The sequence below is a fragment of the Nerophis ophidion genome, linkage group LG23 (assembly GCF_033978795.1).
Source record: "Nerophis ophidion isolate RoL-2023_Sa linkage group LG23, RoL_Noph_v1.0, whole genome shotgun sequence".
NCBI classification, from domain to species: domain Eukaryota; kingdom Metazoa; phylum Chordata; class Actinopteri; order Syngnathiformes; family Syngnathidae; genus Nerophis; species Nerophis ophidion.
In genome coordinates this window covers 5,608,167-5,626,588 of record NC_084633.1, presented here as the reverse complement: position 1 = coordinate 5,626,588, position 18,422 = coordinate 5,608,167, and the positions used below count along the sequence as shown (strand labels likewise).

Genomic DNA, 18,422 nt, shown 5'->3' with positions numbered 1-18,422 from the left:
CTGCTCCCACCGTCAGTGTGTGAATGTGTGTGTGAATGGGTGAATGTGGAAATACTATCAAAGCGCTTTAGACTCCTTAAAAAGGGGTAGAAAAGCGCTATACAAGTACAACCCATTTACCATAGTGTTAAAAGGAACTTAAGTTTAAAAGTGAGAGGCTTGAACGTACACCTAAATTGCAACAAAAACTAGAAAACAATTATCTTGATTGAACATTGGGGAAATTATTAACGAGGCCCAGGTAAGAGACAGCTTATAGTAGCTTATAAACTACAGCCATCTAAATGCATGCAAAGTGTACCTTGTAACACTTGCAAATGAGACTCAGGAATAAAGGTGGGAATCTTTGGGCACCTCACGATTCGATTACGATTCATGATTTACGCTTACATTAAAAATTTATTATTGTGCATCTTTAATTTATGTATATTTGATGCAGTTTTAGATTTATTGTCGTTTAACTAAGTAAGTTTTGAATACTTGCAACTTAAAAAAACAGTGCATTTGTAACAAGAAACAGTTAAAAATAATTCCCACATTAATAAATTAATGGAAATGTGTGCAAAACTGCAACGTAAAGAGCTGGTCGGATCTCGGAGAGGTGGCTCGCTGCAGTCATCCAATTTTAGAACTGTATTTACATTAAATTAATTGATTATCAATTTTTGATGTTTACTAATCAATTTCATAACCGTCCATGTCCATCTAAAAATGTATTATTTTCCCCCACCCCTAGTGTAGGAAATCAAGATATAACACCTGGACAGCACAGTAATCATTATCTGTTAAATGTTTATTTTAAAAGTGTGATTTTATTAATAAACAAATTAACAATATACAAAATCCCCAAAAATTGTTACCGTTGAGCCTTTTAGAGAGCTTTATGGCCGCAATAAAGTGGTCTTATTAGCTGTATTGTTAGCCGCCTTGTACTTCGTACAATATTTTATGAATAAGAATGGATTAAAAAATATATATACCTGTTCAGGTCTTACATAAGAATTGTGAATGAAAGGAGAGAAAAAGGTTCCCGGTAATACATTTTAATGTGTTTTAATGACCCACGGAAACCCTGATAGTTTTCGATTAATCTGTGTGAGGACGTCATAATTAATATCGGGCCGATAATTATCATGTATCCCTGGTTAGTATTATTACACATCTTTAAAGTGGCTGTTTGCCACTTCCTCACACGACACATTTTTCAAACCAAAAAATATAACAACAACACCATTGGCTAGATTAGGTTACCATTAGTGGTTTAACAGAATATAACGGTTTATATTTTTCACAATTACTAGGTTTATGTAATGAACATTTTCCCGGCCCAAAAATATGATTGGTGTTTACGGCGGTCACTCACCCTGTCTCGTCAACACATATGCGCAGTGAGGGCATGCACGCATACAAAATAGGTCCAAGAGAAGCAACAAACAATTTGCAGTCCTATTGTTGTTGAGAGAATATACATTCAATGACAGCTAACGCTAATTATCAAAATCTGTATCGTTAGTTAACAACACCCAAAGATAATGTGCTTGCATGTGTTACATATGTATGTAGTTATGTAATTATGTCCAAAAAGTCGTAAGAGTGCAAGATATAACACCTAAAATACAAACTTAGCGCTAACTAGGCATCTGTGTAAATGTTGCAAGTAGCCCCCTTAATATCTGGTTAGAGTGGCCATCTTGTAACCAGAAGGTTACGGGTTCGACCATTTCCTGGAAAGGTCATGTCGAGGTGTCCCTGAGCAAGATCCCAAACCCGATAGGTCGTGGTCAGCGCTTTGCATGGCAGCTTCCACCATCAGTGTGTCAGATCGGGTAAATGTGATTACCAGTTTTGGTCTTTTTACCCTCAAAATGTAATTAATTACAGTTACAAATAACTTCTCCCAAAAAGTAGTGAAGTTAGTAACTCAGTTACCTCATTGTAAGAGTAATAACTCAGCAAAGTCAATCCGACGTTATTTTTCATTTAGTTATTTTATATGCCACTGCTTTGAGTAACATCTTTAACTATATTAACTGACCCTGAACGGGACAAGCGGTAGAAAATGGATGGATTTAAAAACGAAAACACTATATACGCAGTATTTTGGAACATTTGATATTCATCCAAATTCAGTCCATTGCAATGTGCCATAATGTGTGCATAGAAATAAAAATGTACCAAAAAAGTTCAGTAAATACATTAAATATTGAAAGTACAAAACCCAATACGGTATTCAAAAATGTAAACTTAGTTTAAGTATACTAAAAGAACTTTAGATATAACTGTTAAGAAGTTTGGGGAAAATAAATGACATGCAATCAGGTAAAACATTGAAAACGTTCCTGAATTTAAAACATTGAAAACGTTCCTGGATGAAATTCTTGGCAACATGTCTTAAGATAATTTCAATTATGCAAGTGAGCAATCACCTGTGATTAATCGTGATTAGTCCAATTTCCAAAATGTCACAACAAAATTGATTATAAAAAATGGCTGCATTTGGGCATGGAGTTGGGTCAGTGCGGTCCTTCTCAAATAGTGGGGCGTGCCACCCTGGGGAAGAATGGTGCGATGCTAGGGGGGTGCGTGTGACTTCTAGATGCATGCTTTTGTTTACCATTCCAGAATATGATGGAAGCATGTGTAGCACTTAAATTCACTGCAACCACAAAGGTGGACGAAAAAAAAAAGTGGTGCGTGGTTTCCTTTAGTCTTAACAAGCTTACGATGTTATGCTGAGGTATAGTTATAACAATTTTATAGACAAATTATACTATTTATAGTCAGATTGGAGAGTGGGGGGTGCAAAATATTTTCTTTTTCCTCGGGGGTGCATGACAGAAAATATTTGAGAAGCACTGGATTAGCAGTGGCAACAAGTGTCATGTTTCCATGTGTTGAGGTGAGGTGTGATTCGAGTTGCTTGAGGCAGACGTGGATAAACGCTTTCTTCCCGGACATAGCTTGCATGTTGCATAAACATTCTTGCTTTTAATTTCAATGAGCGAAACGTAGTGCTGGTACTTGCAGTTTGAGAACGCTACCTTTGAATTTCGCTGGCTCTGATTTGTCGCATTTAACGCGCGCTTGTTGTGTGTCAGTCAGAGCGTGTAGTGAGACAGCAACATTTAATGCATGTTCCAAGTAAACCAAAACCGCTGTGACCGAACCTTTTCACATGAACTAGCGTGCCACAAAAAACAAAGTAAAGGAATTACATCTTACTGTTGAGACGTACGATCAGTTTAGCTTATGTAAACATAGCTAAACTAATGCTGTCATGCTAACTTTGCCAGCTAGCCCAGGCTTTCTAAATGTTATTATTTTCTGTTTTTGTATCAGTGTCGTTTTAAACACAAAGATGGTGCCAACGCTAGGTGTGCCGTAGTGTACTTGAACAGTGTTGTAACATTTTTTTTCACACCTCAAACTAATTGACACTGAAAGGACAATGCCTCTGCTTGTTTAAGCCAAGAAATGCGCTCTATTTCACGTAAATTTTTTTCATGATACAATTCCTGCAATCAACAATCATTCCCACACAATGGCGAGAATCTTACCTTAAAGGCATGCCCCTTTACCACCACTGAGATGTCACAGTAGAGCCCCTGCAGCCGCTGTTCATTAAGACATTCTAAAACGTTGTTGCCAAAGTTTGGGATCGCCATCTGGAGGGTTTGGGCCATGGTGCGCCAACGCACACCACCAAAGGCACTGATGGGAGGGGAGGAAAGAGGTAAAAAATATTTAAAAAATGCAAAAAAATAAATATATTCAGCCCAGTATTGCAAGCAGGACATTGGCATAAGGCTTCATTTTACCACTAAGTTTAATGTCCAGATGTTAAATTCCTTGATGTGCTCAGATCAGATCAGTCGGTTCAGCAGTCAAAGGGCTTTAGTGAATAGGTAGCCCAAAGTCCTCGAACTTGAAGATTGAAGTCTGATCTACTTTTCCTTTATGCTATTTACTTACTGTATTTTTCGGACTATAAGTCGCAGTTTTTGTTCATAGTTTGGCCAGGGGTGCGACATATACTTCGGAGCGACTTGTGTGTGAAATTATTAACACATTACCGTAAAATATCAATAAAATTATTTATCTCATTCGCGGAAGAGACAAAGGAAATGTCAGCAATCGTCACACACACGTCAGCAATCGTCACATACACGTCAACCAGTAAAAATTTGGCAGGGGAGGGTCATGGCAGATGTGCGTTGTGGGTCATGGAATGCTAACTGCTATATGCTAACTGCTATATGCTATATGCTACTGCCATAGCTATTGAAATGGATAATTTCATCGTTGGCGGTAACTTATAAAAACTGAGAAGGGCTGAACAAAAATGGCCCCGAAAAGGAAATCATGTAGTGCAGGTTACAAGCTGGACGTAGTGAAATATGCAGCAGAAAACGACAAGAGGAAGCGGCGCATACCTTTGGAGTTGGCAGAGTTGTTTAGAAGCGACATCGAGGAAGAAGATTTCATCGGATTTATCAATTAGGAGTGAAAGATTGTTTGGTAAATGTATAGCATGTTCGATATGTTATATATATATATATATATATATATATATATATATATATATATATATATATATATATATATATATATATATATATATATATATATTATATATATATATATATTATATTATATTATATTTGAATGACTTACCGTAATATGTTGCGTTAACATACCAGGCACGTTCTCAGTTGGTTATTTATGCGTCATATAACGTATACTTAGTCAGCCTGTTTTTCACTATTCTTTATTTATTTTAAATTGCCTTTCAAATGTCTATTCTTGGTGTTGTATTTTATCAAATAAATTACCCCCAAAAATGCAACTTATACTCCAGTGCGGCTTATATATGTTTTTTTTCCTTCTTTATTATGCATTTTCGGCCGGTGCAACGTATACTCCGGAGCGACTTGTCATCCGAAAAATACGGTACTACTTCTTAAGGTATAAGACAGATTACTTATCAAGATAAAAATCAAGGACACATTGTTTCTTTTTGTGCTTTCAAGTATCTGTCAAGCGTGAGGCAATATAGCATGATACAAAGAACCCTATTTGTTGCTGAGTTGCAACCATGTGTGCTATGGAGTCACTGTTGGGTTTTACCTCCAGGATCTCGTCGCCTTTTTTATGATAGTTGTGGTCTGAAATGCTTCAATTTCAACTTGTGATTTTTATTTTTATTTTATTTATCAATCTTTGGGTGTTCATGTAATCTTAAAAGGAAACTGCTTTTTCCGAATTGTGCCTGTCATTCACAATCCTTATTTGAGACAAAGATCACATATGCATTTTTTTCTTTTTGCATTCTAATTTGTAATAATCGGCTCGTTGCTGCCAGGTTTGTTGTGTCATGCTGGGACTAGGGTTGTACGGTACACCGCTACTAACTAAGTACCTCAATACCAATGAAGTAAAAAAGGTACTACTGCTTTTGAAAAATATTGGTTCTTTTTTTTTTCCATCCACATACGGCAGTGACGTTGCATTAGTGTGCCAACGCGCGCACACAGCGCATACAAGTAAAAACAGCATGGAATAGAAAAACGGCAAAAACGCAGTAATTCTACTGGTTAATTAAGATGGTCCGTGAAGCGCTGTATGGAGCTATTTGGACTTCAAAACTACCGATAAAGATGACGTTTAAAAGTAGAGATGTCCGATAATATCGGCTGATAAATGCTTTAAAATGTAATGTAGGAAATTATTGGTATCGGTTTTAAAAAAGGAAAATTATAAACAACTTTAACACTGTTACAAATATGCGCCACACTGTGAACCCACACCAAACAAGAATGACAAACACATAACGGGAAAACATTCACACCGTAACACAACATAAACACAACAGAACTAATACCCAGAACCCCTTGCAGTACTAACTCTTACGGAACGCTACAATATACACCCCCTTACCAATTATTAGCGCAGTCAAAACCAGCACACGCAGCATAATGTAATGCAAGTGAATTGACTGAATTTTGTGACAAATTCCCACTATTTCAATTGTTTTATCTTGAAGAATGTGTGTTTTACCAGCTACATGTCTAATCTCTGTGCTTTTAGCCATGGTATGGCTGGGCATTATACCGGTATTATAGTTAATACCTGTTTTTTTTGTCCTGTCCAGCTTCTCAGGCAAATCATATAGTTGATTTAGATGCCCATATCGGCTGTTCAGATTTACTTTACAAAAGAGAAGTGTAGGATACTTTTCTTGTTGCCTTATTTGAATTTGAATTTATTAAATGTATTTATATTATTATTCAGTGCAGCCAGGTCGGAGCAGGAGGGGATAGAAAGAGAATAAAAGGAAGACGGAGGGGGAAATTGTGGGGATAAGAGGGGGATTAGACAGAGAGACAAAAACAACAACAGCAAACACCAATAACAACAACAACAACAACAACAACAACAGAACAACACCAGCACATACAATATGTACAAATATGATGGTAAAAGTGATAGCAAAGAAGCAGTTAGTGAGATAAACAATATAGAAATTATTGAGCATTTTTACCCTACAACTGGAGCAATACAAATACCAATAGAAAAAGCACTATTAATCATGAACAATACCAATAGTTTACCTCTATTTTCAAAAATACAGTTGTTCAAATGGAAAAGTACGTATACATAATGATAACTAGAGAAATAAAATAAAAAGGAATACCGAAAGATGGAGGGTAAGAGAGAGAGGCAACCTATATTAATCTTATAGATTGTTAGAGTAACAATGGGTAAAGCTGGTTAAGTGGTGTTGAGTTTAAAGTAAACCTTTTGCATGTTTTGCGTTAAAGGCCTACTGAAACCCACTACTACCGACCACGCAGTCTGATAGTTTATATATCAATGATGAAATATTAACATTGCAACACATGCCAATACTGCCGGTTTAGTTTATTAAATTACAATTTTAAATTTGCCGCGGAGTTTCTTGTTGAAAACGTCGCGGAATGATGACTCGTATGATGACACGTGCGCGTGACGTCTCGAGTTAGAGGGGACATATTAGCGCAGCATCACTTGTGGCTAAATCGTCTCTTTACACAGTATTCTGGACATCTGTGTTGCTGAATCTTTTGTAATTTGTTCAATTAATAATGGAGAAGTCAAAGTAGAAAGATGAAACTGTGAAGCTTTTAGCCTTTAGCGACACAAACACACGGTGTTGTCTTGTTTAAAATTCCCGAAGGTGAAGCTTTACTATGGATCAGAGCGGTCAAGCGAACATGGATCCCGACCACTTGTCAACCGGCAGGTTTCGGTGAGAAAATTGTGGTAAAAAGTCGCCTCTTACAGGAGATCTGCGGAGCTTGCGCCGTCCATGCAGCTCCCATGACTTACCTCAGACACTCGCGTCAACACACCCGTGGACACACCCCTCCGACTATCAGGTACCATTTAACTCACTAAAACACTAGCAACACAATAGAAAGATAAGAAATTTCCCAGAATTATCCTAGTAAATGTCTCTAAAAACATCAGAATCGCTCCCAATGCAATCGCCTTTTTTTTAACTTTATTTTATTTTTTTCTAGTCCTTCGCTATCAATATCCTCAGCCACTAATCTGTCATCCTCGCTCAAATTAATGGGGAGATTGTCGTTTTCTCGGTCCAAATAGCTCTTGCTGTTGGAGGCTCCCAATATAAACAATGTGAGGATGTGAGGAGCCCTCACACCGGTGACGTCATCGTCTGCTACTTTCGGTAAAGGCAAGGCTTTTTTATTAGCGACCAAAAGTTGCGAACTTTATCGTGGATGTTCTCTACTAAATCCTTTCAGCAAAAATATGGCAATATCGCGAAATGATCAAGTATGACACATAGAATGGATATGCTATCCCCGTTTAAATAACAAAATCTCATTTCAGTAGGCCTTTAAATACCATTATATACAGTATATCGCCAGTTGGCCTAATAATAGCAGGATATCAGTTTTGGTCCATATCGCCCAACCCTAAGCTTTAGTATTGTTTTGAGTATTTACTAATGTTTGTATTTGTCAGCACAGAACAAAATTGGCAACCATATGATAGGCTCCAGCCTCCCATGATCCCAAGAGGGACGAGCGGTAGAAAAAAAAGATGAATGGAAATCATTAAGGTGTTTATTCTATTCTAACCTAATTCTAAATTATGGCAGGTTACATGTAATATTGTAAAATGTTCTTTGATTGCAATTAGAAAAGTCTTGTGTGTTTAATGTCTCTTAATTTGAATTCTTATCTTCTAAAATTTTTATTTGAGTGCAATAAAAACACATGTTTAATCCAAAGTTTTATCATAAGATTTTCTGTTCAAATGAACCCTTGACATTTTTTGAGGTCCCCTTTTATTTTGAAAATTATCGAAAAGTATTGGAATACATATTGATATACATTTTGGTACCGGTACCGTATGTGCAAATGTAACTACGTAGTTGCTTACGTGCCTGAACGCAAACTATGCAGTGACGTAGCAAGTGGTGTCCAAATTCCCTAGGGAAAATTATAAAGCTCTACTACCCCTTGTGGCTTCATTTTGAGGGTGTAGTGGTAGTGAGTGAGGGGTTAACATTGGGATTGGGCCTTTGTGTCCTCTGAAAATAAGTAAAAACGCACAGCTCTAATTGTCAAGGTGGCTTGCAATACAAGTACAACTTACAGTGAATGTGTCCAAATTGTGTCCACAATGTTACTATTTGGTGTGAGCATCATTGTTATCAAACACTGCCTTAAAGGGGAATTGCACTTTTAATTTAGCCCAACATCCACAATCCCTATGGTGAACAAGGACACTCATGTACAGTATTTCCCTTTTCGCTGCATTCTAAATAGTGAAAAACTTCTTGTAAGAGGCAGCTAAGAATGCAGGCAATAGGAATACAATCCACTTCGCCTATAAATGACATTGAGAACATCTCAAAACCTGCAACACCATTTTATATAGTGGGGCAAAAACTCAACTCGTCGTGTTTGGAGGAAGAAGAATACTGAGTTGCACCCCAAGAACACCATACCTACTGTGAAGCATGGGGGTGGAAACATCATACTTTGGGGCTGTTATTCTGCTAAGGGGACAGGACGATTGAGCCGTGTTAAGGAAAGAATGAATGGGGCCATGTATTGTGAGATTTTGAGCCAAAACCTCCTTCCATCAATGAGAGCTTTGAAAGGTTGACCAAATACTTATTTTCCACCATAATTTACAAATAAATTATTTAAAATTTCTACAATGTGAATTCCTGGATTTTTCACATTCTGTCTCTCACAGTTGAAGTATGATGAAAATTACAGACCTCTGTCATCATTTTAAGTGGGAGAACTTGCACAATCGGTGGCTGACTAAATACTTTTTTGCCCCACTGTATACATGCTGTAAGTATGTATTGATTGCAGTAACAGGCACATTCATGATTAAATGTAATATTTACATTATTTTATAATTTGGAACATTACTGTAACTTCTTTCCTGGATGCATTGATTTCACAGACTGCAAACATAGCAACGTTAGGGTTTGTTTGTTTTTGCTACCGCCAGTGGTAGGGCTGGGCGATATATCGAATTTGTAAGATGTATCGATATATTTTTAAACAAGATATTAATTAAGAAAATATCGTAATATCGATTTAATTTATTTGACGTTAAAATGAACAAACACCGCTTATTTGTTGTGTCCCTTGTTCTCTCCTGCTTCCCACTCCCTCTCAAAACACCTTAGGCTACTAAACCCCTGCCCTTCCTCCTTCCAAGATGTGCTTGCACGTATAAGAACATCCATAACGGGTTGGTTGTTTACTATGATGAGTCATGATCGATTATGATTAAAGCAAAACATTAAGGATAGGCAAATCAGAGGCAACATATGGCGGGTAGTGGAACCAGGAAGGCAAATCACAACAGACATCCCAGATCACGATGAGGGAGTTGGAGAAGAGGGAATATTCAAGCGGTGGATTTATATATTATTAAAAAAACTAAAACCCACTATGCGTCTACTTGGCCACATTTGGACGAATGTATGTGTCTGGATAAAACCTTCATTTGAGTTGTTTACCATGTAAGCCAAAATCAAAACTGTTCTCGAGTTTCCAAGCCGGGCATATTTCGCAAAAATGTATGCCGAAGTGAGGAAGATCATAGCCGCACAATTAAGTAACACTTACTTGGCGGTGACCAGAACTGTACATGTGTGACAGTCCATTACATTGTCAACTGGGAATTAAAAAGTGCCTGCCTGCAAATTAAATTTTTAACTGAGTTTGATATATTTTGTATTATTTGCACAGCTATGTTATTTTTTTTACGGAAAAATAATATTTTTCTATTCAATTTATGTTATGTAATTCTGTGCTACTTAAACAGTTTCATTTCTGTGCTGTTAGTACCCATCTTGACTAACGGGGTTAATTTAAGTGCCACTGACTGTTTACAGCACAGTTGTCATTCAGTTAAATTTTAGTGAATCTCGCACAAAAAGGAATATCTTTATATGTGTACTTTCACCGGAAAATATATCGAGATGTATACCGTATATTGGGTTTAAGTAAAAATATATCAAGATATACGTTTTTGTCCCTAACCAGTGGCATACCGTAAGAGCCTTGCAGCGTTATCATGTAGCACCATTGCTAAACGTTTCAAATAAGAACATAAAAAAGTGACTTACAACGTGCGCTCTTACTGGTAAACAGACTAAACGGATGTTTGTATCTTTCAGCACTGGTGCTCTCCTTGTGCTGGTAAATTCAAGAACATTCTCATCCGGCATAGCTCGGTTGGTAGAGCGGCCGTGCCAGCAACTTGAGGGTTGCAGGTTCAATTCCTGCTTCCGCCATGCTAGTCACCTTCGTTGTGTCCTTGGGCAAGACACTTTACCCACCTGCTCCCAGTGCCACCCACACTGGTTTAAATATAACTTAGATATTGGGTTTCACTATGTAAAGCGCTTTGAGTCACTAGAGAAAAGCGCTATATAAATATGATTCACTTCACTTCACATCCCTTAGATTTTAAAAAAATGCTTTTTGCGATGCTGTGATGGACGTATGCCTGTTAGTATCAAGTTGGTAGCTAGTTGATTTTCAGTGTTGACCAACTTTTTCTGCTTGGGGCCACAACCTTCTACTATACAGGGGATATGCATGATTTGTAAGCTAGCATTAACTTTACTAACTCAAAGGCAATACAGCAGCTCAAGCTCCTTCTTGTTCATCTTATGGTGGGTCACAACCAACGCTATTAGCAGATCAAGCTAGCTAGTAGCAACTAGCTGGCCGGAGGAGCAGTATGAGCAAGGCGATATGACATAAGGCCAGAAAAGTAGTTCCTCTGTGTTAGTTAGCTATTACAATAACAATGTCGCAATAGCTTGGTTAATATGCAGGTAAATGGAGTATTGTTACCATTTGTTGATGTTTATTTTTACAGCACTTTATAGGCAGTGTAAATGAATGCCATATACCTACATTGTTAGCTGCCTCGTACTAGCAGGTTTTCACTTTTTAAAATGCACATAAAAGAGAACGATGTGTGTTTTTGTCTCACATAGGGATTTTGGATGATGGGCAAAATTGCCAAAAAAAAGGAAAAAGATAGCAAGAAAAATTTTGGAGGTGTCTTTGGGCTTTATCATGAGGGGGAACTTCCATGCGGCCCAGTTTTGAGTTCCAAGTTTGTTTACATATTTAGCTGAGATAGGCACCAGCGCCCCCCGCGACCGAAAAGGGAATAAGCGGTAGAAAATGGATGGATGGATGGATGGATAGTTATCGTCTCCCTGAACCCTGTTGAGGTACAAAGCAATCAATTAAACCAAATATATACTTTCTAGTGTTCAATCTCTGTCAACAGGATTATGGGGATTATTGGGAAACCGGGCTGCCATGGCGAACAATGAGTTCCTCTCTGTGAGTGCTATCTGGTTATTACCTTGTGTTAACCCGCTCTTATACAGGTGACACTGCTGCATCCAGTACAGGCCTAGAAAACAGCACCTTCATTTCTGCTGATTCTTTAGTTAGAATAATGCTTAGGAATTTAGGCAATGGCAGTTATAGCTACTTAAAAACATCCAAACCGAGCCAAACTATTTTAATAAAACTGCCAGGACTAGTCCTGGACAACAAACTTAGCACCAAGCAGTTGCCCTTAGGCACCTAAAACTATTTGTGCAGGCCATAAACAATGATATTTGTTTTAAGATTTTGTTGCTAATCTACATTCCATTAATCCTATACGTCACGTCAGCCTCACAGGAGCTGTTATTGCCATGAAAAGCGCAATGAAAGCTTGTTTTATGTCTTCTATGAGCCATAAAATCCAGTGTCCTTAGATAACTGGGTCATGTGCTGTTATTCTCTGCGTGTGTGTGGCCTCTGCAAACAGCGCATAGCATGATTCTATTCACTGTACACCAAACATCCAAAAGCAAACACCAGCCTTGCACTGCACCCTTTTAGCGAAAGTGAACAAATGTTTCACTGCAATACACTTATATGGGATTTAATCAACTGATTACTCTGTTCAAAATAGCGCTGTCGGTTGAATAATTTTAAGAAATCTAATTAATCACACTTTTGAATTTGGAATAATCATGATTAATCCTAGACCAGGGGTAGGGAACCTATGGCTCTAGAGCCAGATGTGGCTCTTTAGATGACTGCACCTGGCTCTCAGATAAATCTTAGCTGACATTGCTTAACACGGTAAGTAATGAATAATTCCGCTGGTAATCAGTGTCAAAAATAACGTTCAAAATATAAAACATTCTCATGCATTTTAATCCATCCATCCACTTTCTACAGCACCTGTACAAGAAGTCGCATTAATGGTAAGAAGTATTTTATTTATTGCTAGTTAGCTTCAGGGCTTCACGGTGGAAGAGGGGTTAGTGCGTCTGCCTCACAATACGAAGGTCCTGAGTAGTCTTGGGTTCAATCCCGGGCTCGGGATATTTCTGTGTGGAGTTTGCATGTCCTCTCCGTGAATGCGTGGGTTTCCTCCGGGTACTCTGGCTTCCTCCCACTTACAAAGACATGCGCCTGGGGATAGGTTGATGGGCAACACTAAATTGGCCCTAGTGTGTGAATGTGAGTGTGAATGTTGTCTGTCTATCTGTGTTGGCCCTGCAATGAGGTGGCAACTTGTCCAGGGTGTACACCGCCTTCCTCCCGATTGTAGCTGAGGTAGGCACCAGTGCCCCTCGCGACCCCAAAGGGAATAAGCGGCAGAAAATAGATGGATGGATGGATGGATAGCTTCAGAATAACAATGTTATTAAAAAGAATAACAGACTTATTATACTCTAAAAATGTTGGTCTTACTTAAAAATGCACGCATTTAGTTGTATTCAGTCTTAAAAAAAATATTATTAGGCTCTCACGGAAATACCTTTTCAAATATTTGGCTTGTATGGCTCTCCTAGCCAAAAAGGTTCCCGACCCCTGTTGTAGGCTATTACTCGATTGCTTAATTTAGATTAACTTGAAAAAATACCTTTTATGTTTGGACATAAATGCAATTTTACTTTCAGAATGTCATTCAGGTACCTTATTAAAAATGTTTAGGCTACTTCAATGCACTACATATATTTGCTCAAAACTTGGTAATGGTTTTAATTAAGGTCCATGCAGGGTGTATTTTGAAGTCAAATTTGCCAGCGGACACACTAGTTGGAGTGTCTGCACTCATCGTTGCACCGTTGTATGCATTAACCTGATCACTGACCATATAACAACCCATACCGCCTTTAAGGTAACGAACCACAGTTAAGATAAAAGAGCATGTACAGTCAAAATAAATTGTGCAATTAATCTGTGTTTATATTTAAGGTGTCCAAAGTGCATCCTGTGGGCCATTTGTTTCCCTTAGCTAATCGCCGCACAATAATTAGCATTCTAATACTAGCTTGGAGCTTTTCTTTTTAGCTAATTTTGTAGGTATACACTTGAGTCATATTTGGGTACTTGATGCAAGCTAAGCATTTAAAAAAAATGTTGTCCAGAGATGTACCTCAGATTAATATATTTGGGGACTTGACACATGTTACAGTTAGCATTTTATAATGCTAACATTAGCAACCTGGCTTTTTGTTTTTTAGCAAATTTAACACATATAGCCCGGAGTGTTGTATATTTTAGTATTTCAATGTGACTGTGACTTTTGTCTGTCTATTTGTGTTGGCCCTACGATGAGGTGGTGACTTGTCCAGGGTGTACGCTGCCTTCTACCTGAATGCAGCTGGGATAGGCTCTAGCCCCAAGAGGGACAAGCGATACAAAATGGATGGACGGACTAATGCTAATTGTTAGCATGTTAGCTTGATTCTGTTAGCAACATTCATTTTTATTTCATAGCTAATTTAACTACCTATGAGTCTTATTTTTCATTACTTAACGCTTTCTGGCCAGCGTGGTAACTGTCAGCATTTCAGTTTGGCTTCGGCTCACCAGCAATCACGCAAAATTTCTACCGAAATTGCATTTTCTAGTTCTTTAGAAAAAAAAAATATATATATATTATATATATATATATATACACACATACATATATATATATATATATATCCATCCATTTTTTTACCGCTTATTCCATTTGGGGTCACGGGGGGAGCTGGTGCCTATCTCAGCTACAATCGGGCGGAAGGCGGGGTACACCCTGGATTTATTTATATATATATATATATATATATATATATATATTGCACTGCTTTTGAAGGTGAAAATGGCACCTTTATCCTTCAGTGTTGTTCCGGTACCAAAATGTTTTTCGGTACTTTAATACTTTTCTAAATAAAGGGGACAGTAAAAAATTGCATTATTGGCTAAATTTAACAAAATATCTTAGGGTACATTAAACATATGTTTCTTATTGCAAGTTTGTTCTGAAATAAAATGGTGAAAATACAAACCCCGTTTCCATATGAGTTGGGAAATTGTGTTGGATGTAAATACAAACAGAATACAATGATTTGCAAATCATTTTCAACCCATATTCAGTTGAATATGCTACAAAGACAATATATTTGATGTTCAAACTGATAAACTTTTTTTTTTGTGCAAATAATCATTAACTTTAGAATTTGATGCCAGCAACACGTGACAAAGAAGTTGGGAAAGGTGGCAATAAATACTGATAAAGTTGAGGAATGCTCATCAAACACTTATTTGGAACATCCCACAGGTGTGCAGGCTTATTGGGAACAGGTGGGTGCCATGATTGGGTATAAAAACAGCTTTCCAAAAAATGCTCAGTCTTTCACAAGAAAGGATGGGGCGAGGTACACTCCTTAGTCCACAACTGCGTGAGCAAATAGTCAAACAGTTTAAGAACAACGTTTCTCAAAGTGCAATTGCAAGAAATGTAAGGGATTTCAACATCTACGGTCCATAATATCATCAAAAGGTTCGGAGAATCTGGAAAAATCACTCCGCATAAGCGGCATGGCCGGAAACCAACATTGAATGACCGTGACCTCAGACAGCACTGTATCAAAAACCGACATCAATCTCTAAAGGATATCACCACATGGGCTTAGGAACAATACAGAAAACCACTGTCTCTAAATTCAGTTTGTCGCTACATCTGTAAGTGCAAGTTAAAGCTCTACTATGCAAAGCAAAAGCCATTTATCAACAACATCCAGAAACGTCGCCGGCATCTCTGGGCCTGATATCATCTAAGATGGACTGATGCAAAGTCGAAAAGTGTTCTGTGGTCTGACGAGTCCACATTTCAAATTGTTTTTGGAAATATTCGACATCGTGTCATCCGGACCAAAGAGGAAGCGAACCATCCAGACTGTTATCGATGCAAAGTTCAAAAGCCAGCATCTGTGATGGTATGGGGGTGCATTAGTGCCCAAGGCATGGGTAACTTACACATCTGTGAAGGCAACTTTAATGCTGAAAGGTACATACAGATATTGGAACATATGCTACCATCTAAGCGCCGTCTTTTTCATGGACGCCCCTGCTTATTTCAGCAAGACAATCGCCCCTAGGGTCCGCCCTGCCTATGGCAAAGGACTCCACAGCCCCAACGACCCCAAAAGGGAATAAGCAGTAGAAAATGGATGGATGGAATGCCAAGCCACATTTAACACGTGTTACAACATTGTGGCCTCATAAAAAAAGAGTGCAGGTATTTTCCTGGCCCGTCTGCAGTCCAGACCTGTCTCCCATCGAAAATGTGTGGTGCATTATGAAGCGTAAAATACGACAGTTGAACGACTGAAGCTCTACATAAAACAAGAATGGGAAAGAATTCCATTTTCAAAGCTTCAACAATTAGTTTCCTCAGTTCCCGAACGTTTGAGTGTTGTTAAAAGAATAGGTGATGTAACACAGTGGTGAACATGCCCTTTCCCAACTACTTTGGCACGTGTTGCAGCCATGAAATTTTAAGTTAATTATTATTTGCAACAAAAAAAAAAGTTTATGAGTTGGAACATCAGAAATCTTGTCTTTGTAGTGCATTCAACTGAATATGGGTTGAAAAAGATTTGCAAATCATTTTATTCCATTTATTTTTACATCTAACACAATTTCCCAACTCATATGGAAACGGGGTTTTTACAAGACAACCTGTATTTTAGTAGTAAGTAAGCAAACAAAGGCTCCTTATTAGTCTGCTGACATATGCAGTAACACATTGTGTCATTTTCCATTATATTATTTCTTCAAAATTATTAAGGACCAGCAGTAGAAAATGAATTATTAATCTACTTGTTCATTTACTGTTAGTATCTGCCTACTTTCTCTTTTAACATGTTCTATCTACACTTACGTTAAAATGTAATATTCACTTATTCTTCTGTTGTTTGGATGCTTTACCTTAGTTTTGGATGACACCAAAAATGTAGGTATCAATCCGATACCAAGTCGTTACAGGATCATACATTGGTCATTTCAAAAGTCCTCATGTGTCCAGGGACGTATTTCCTGAGTTTATAAACAAAATATAAATGTTTTCAAAACTAAAAAAGATTTTGTGATGCTAAAAAAATCATAGTAGTATCGACAAGATACGCTCCTGTTCGTGCTATCATTACAGTGGATGTCAGGTGTAGATCCACCAATGGCGTTTGTTTACATTGTGAGCTACAGTGTGTAGTGAAGCATGTTTAGCTATTCCTCGTCCTGCAGGGATGATACTTGTAAGAAACTTACTTTATTGGTCGCCATGGAGGCGAGGATTAGTGATTTAGAAGTAGTTAAGACACTGCAGACTGCGGCTGGAGTTTAGCCGCTAGCTAGCTAGCCATGTTCTTAAGCACCTCTTCCAGTGGGCGTTTCAGTGTTATAACTTCACCTTTGTCGTTACTTATTAAGCCAACATGCATCAAATGCGTCCATTCTCCCTTTTCTTTCTTCACAACGTGTCTGTTTGTTAGTACTCCGTGATTGTGCGCTGTCAAACATGCTCCTCTGCTTGTAAACAAGCAATGACACGACATGAAGATGACGGGTGTTTGAGGGACCGGTATTTTTTACAGGCAGTATAGTACCAAATATAATTTATTAGCATCACAGTACTATGCCAATACCAGTATACTGCACAACTAGGGCTGGGCGATATGGCCTTTTTTTTAATATCTCTATTTTTAGGCCATATCGCGATACACGATATATATCTCGATATTTTGCCTTAGCCTTGAATGAACATTTGATACAAATAATCACAGCAGTATGATGAGTCTATGTGTCTACATTAAAACATTCTTGTTCATAATGCATTAATATAGGCACATTTTAAACTTTAATGCAGAGAAGGAAATCACAACTAAGTCAATTGACCAAAACTGTATTTATTAAACAGTTATTAGCAGGTGACTTTTCAAATGAGGCTACATATTAGCAGTAATGCAACTTTTGGTAGCAACGCTTGACAAATTAAAGTTGTCTTTTTCGACATCTTCTCGCTTGAAAGCCGAACCACCGCCAGACGATGGACCGTGCTGTTTTTCTTGGGAATTAATTCTTCCTTCATTTGTTACCAGATTCGCACCTTCTCTCTCTCGTATTACCACTCGCACGGCCCTGCAAGCATCACAGCTAACATTATCCATGCTACCTCTCTGCTCTGCGAGGGCGTATACATTTGTGACTTAAGACGTGACAGTATGTGACATGTGTAAGAAGGTACGCTTACTTTATGTGAGAAGGAAACACAAGACGGAGTGGGAAGAGCCTGTAGTGTGATGCCCGCAGCTAAAAGCAACTGCGTGAGAACGTATACTCGAATATCACGATATACCGTATTTCCTTGAATTGCCGCCGGGCATATAGTATACCCCTTCTTTGAATTACTGCCGGGTCAAACTCGCTTTGCAAAATAACTAGCACATGCTTAGTATTACCGCCGGGTCAAATTCGTGACGTCACGAGTGAGACTTCCCCTGTCATCATTTTCAAAAT

The 18,422-nt window shown here is 38.1% G+C and overlaps 1 protein-coding gene across 2 annotated transcripts in view; it reads right to left on the bottom strand.

Annotated features, from left to right (window-relative positions):
- nacc1a (nucleus accumbens associated 1, BEN and BTB (POZ) domain containing a) overlaps positions 1 to 18,422 on the bottom strand; it is a 42,209-nt gene that overhangs the window by 18,337 nt on the left and 5,450 nt on the right. For both annotated transcript variants that reach the window (XM_061885476.1, XM_061885474.1), the window contains exon 2: positions 3,558 to 3,711. In XM_061885476.1, the coding sequence (XP_061741460.1) occupies positions 3,558 to 3,683 (126 nt within the window). In that variant the 5' untranslated portion in view covers positions 3,684 to 3,711. The remainder of the gene's footprint in view (positions 1 to 3,557; positions 3,712 to 18,422) is intronic.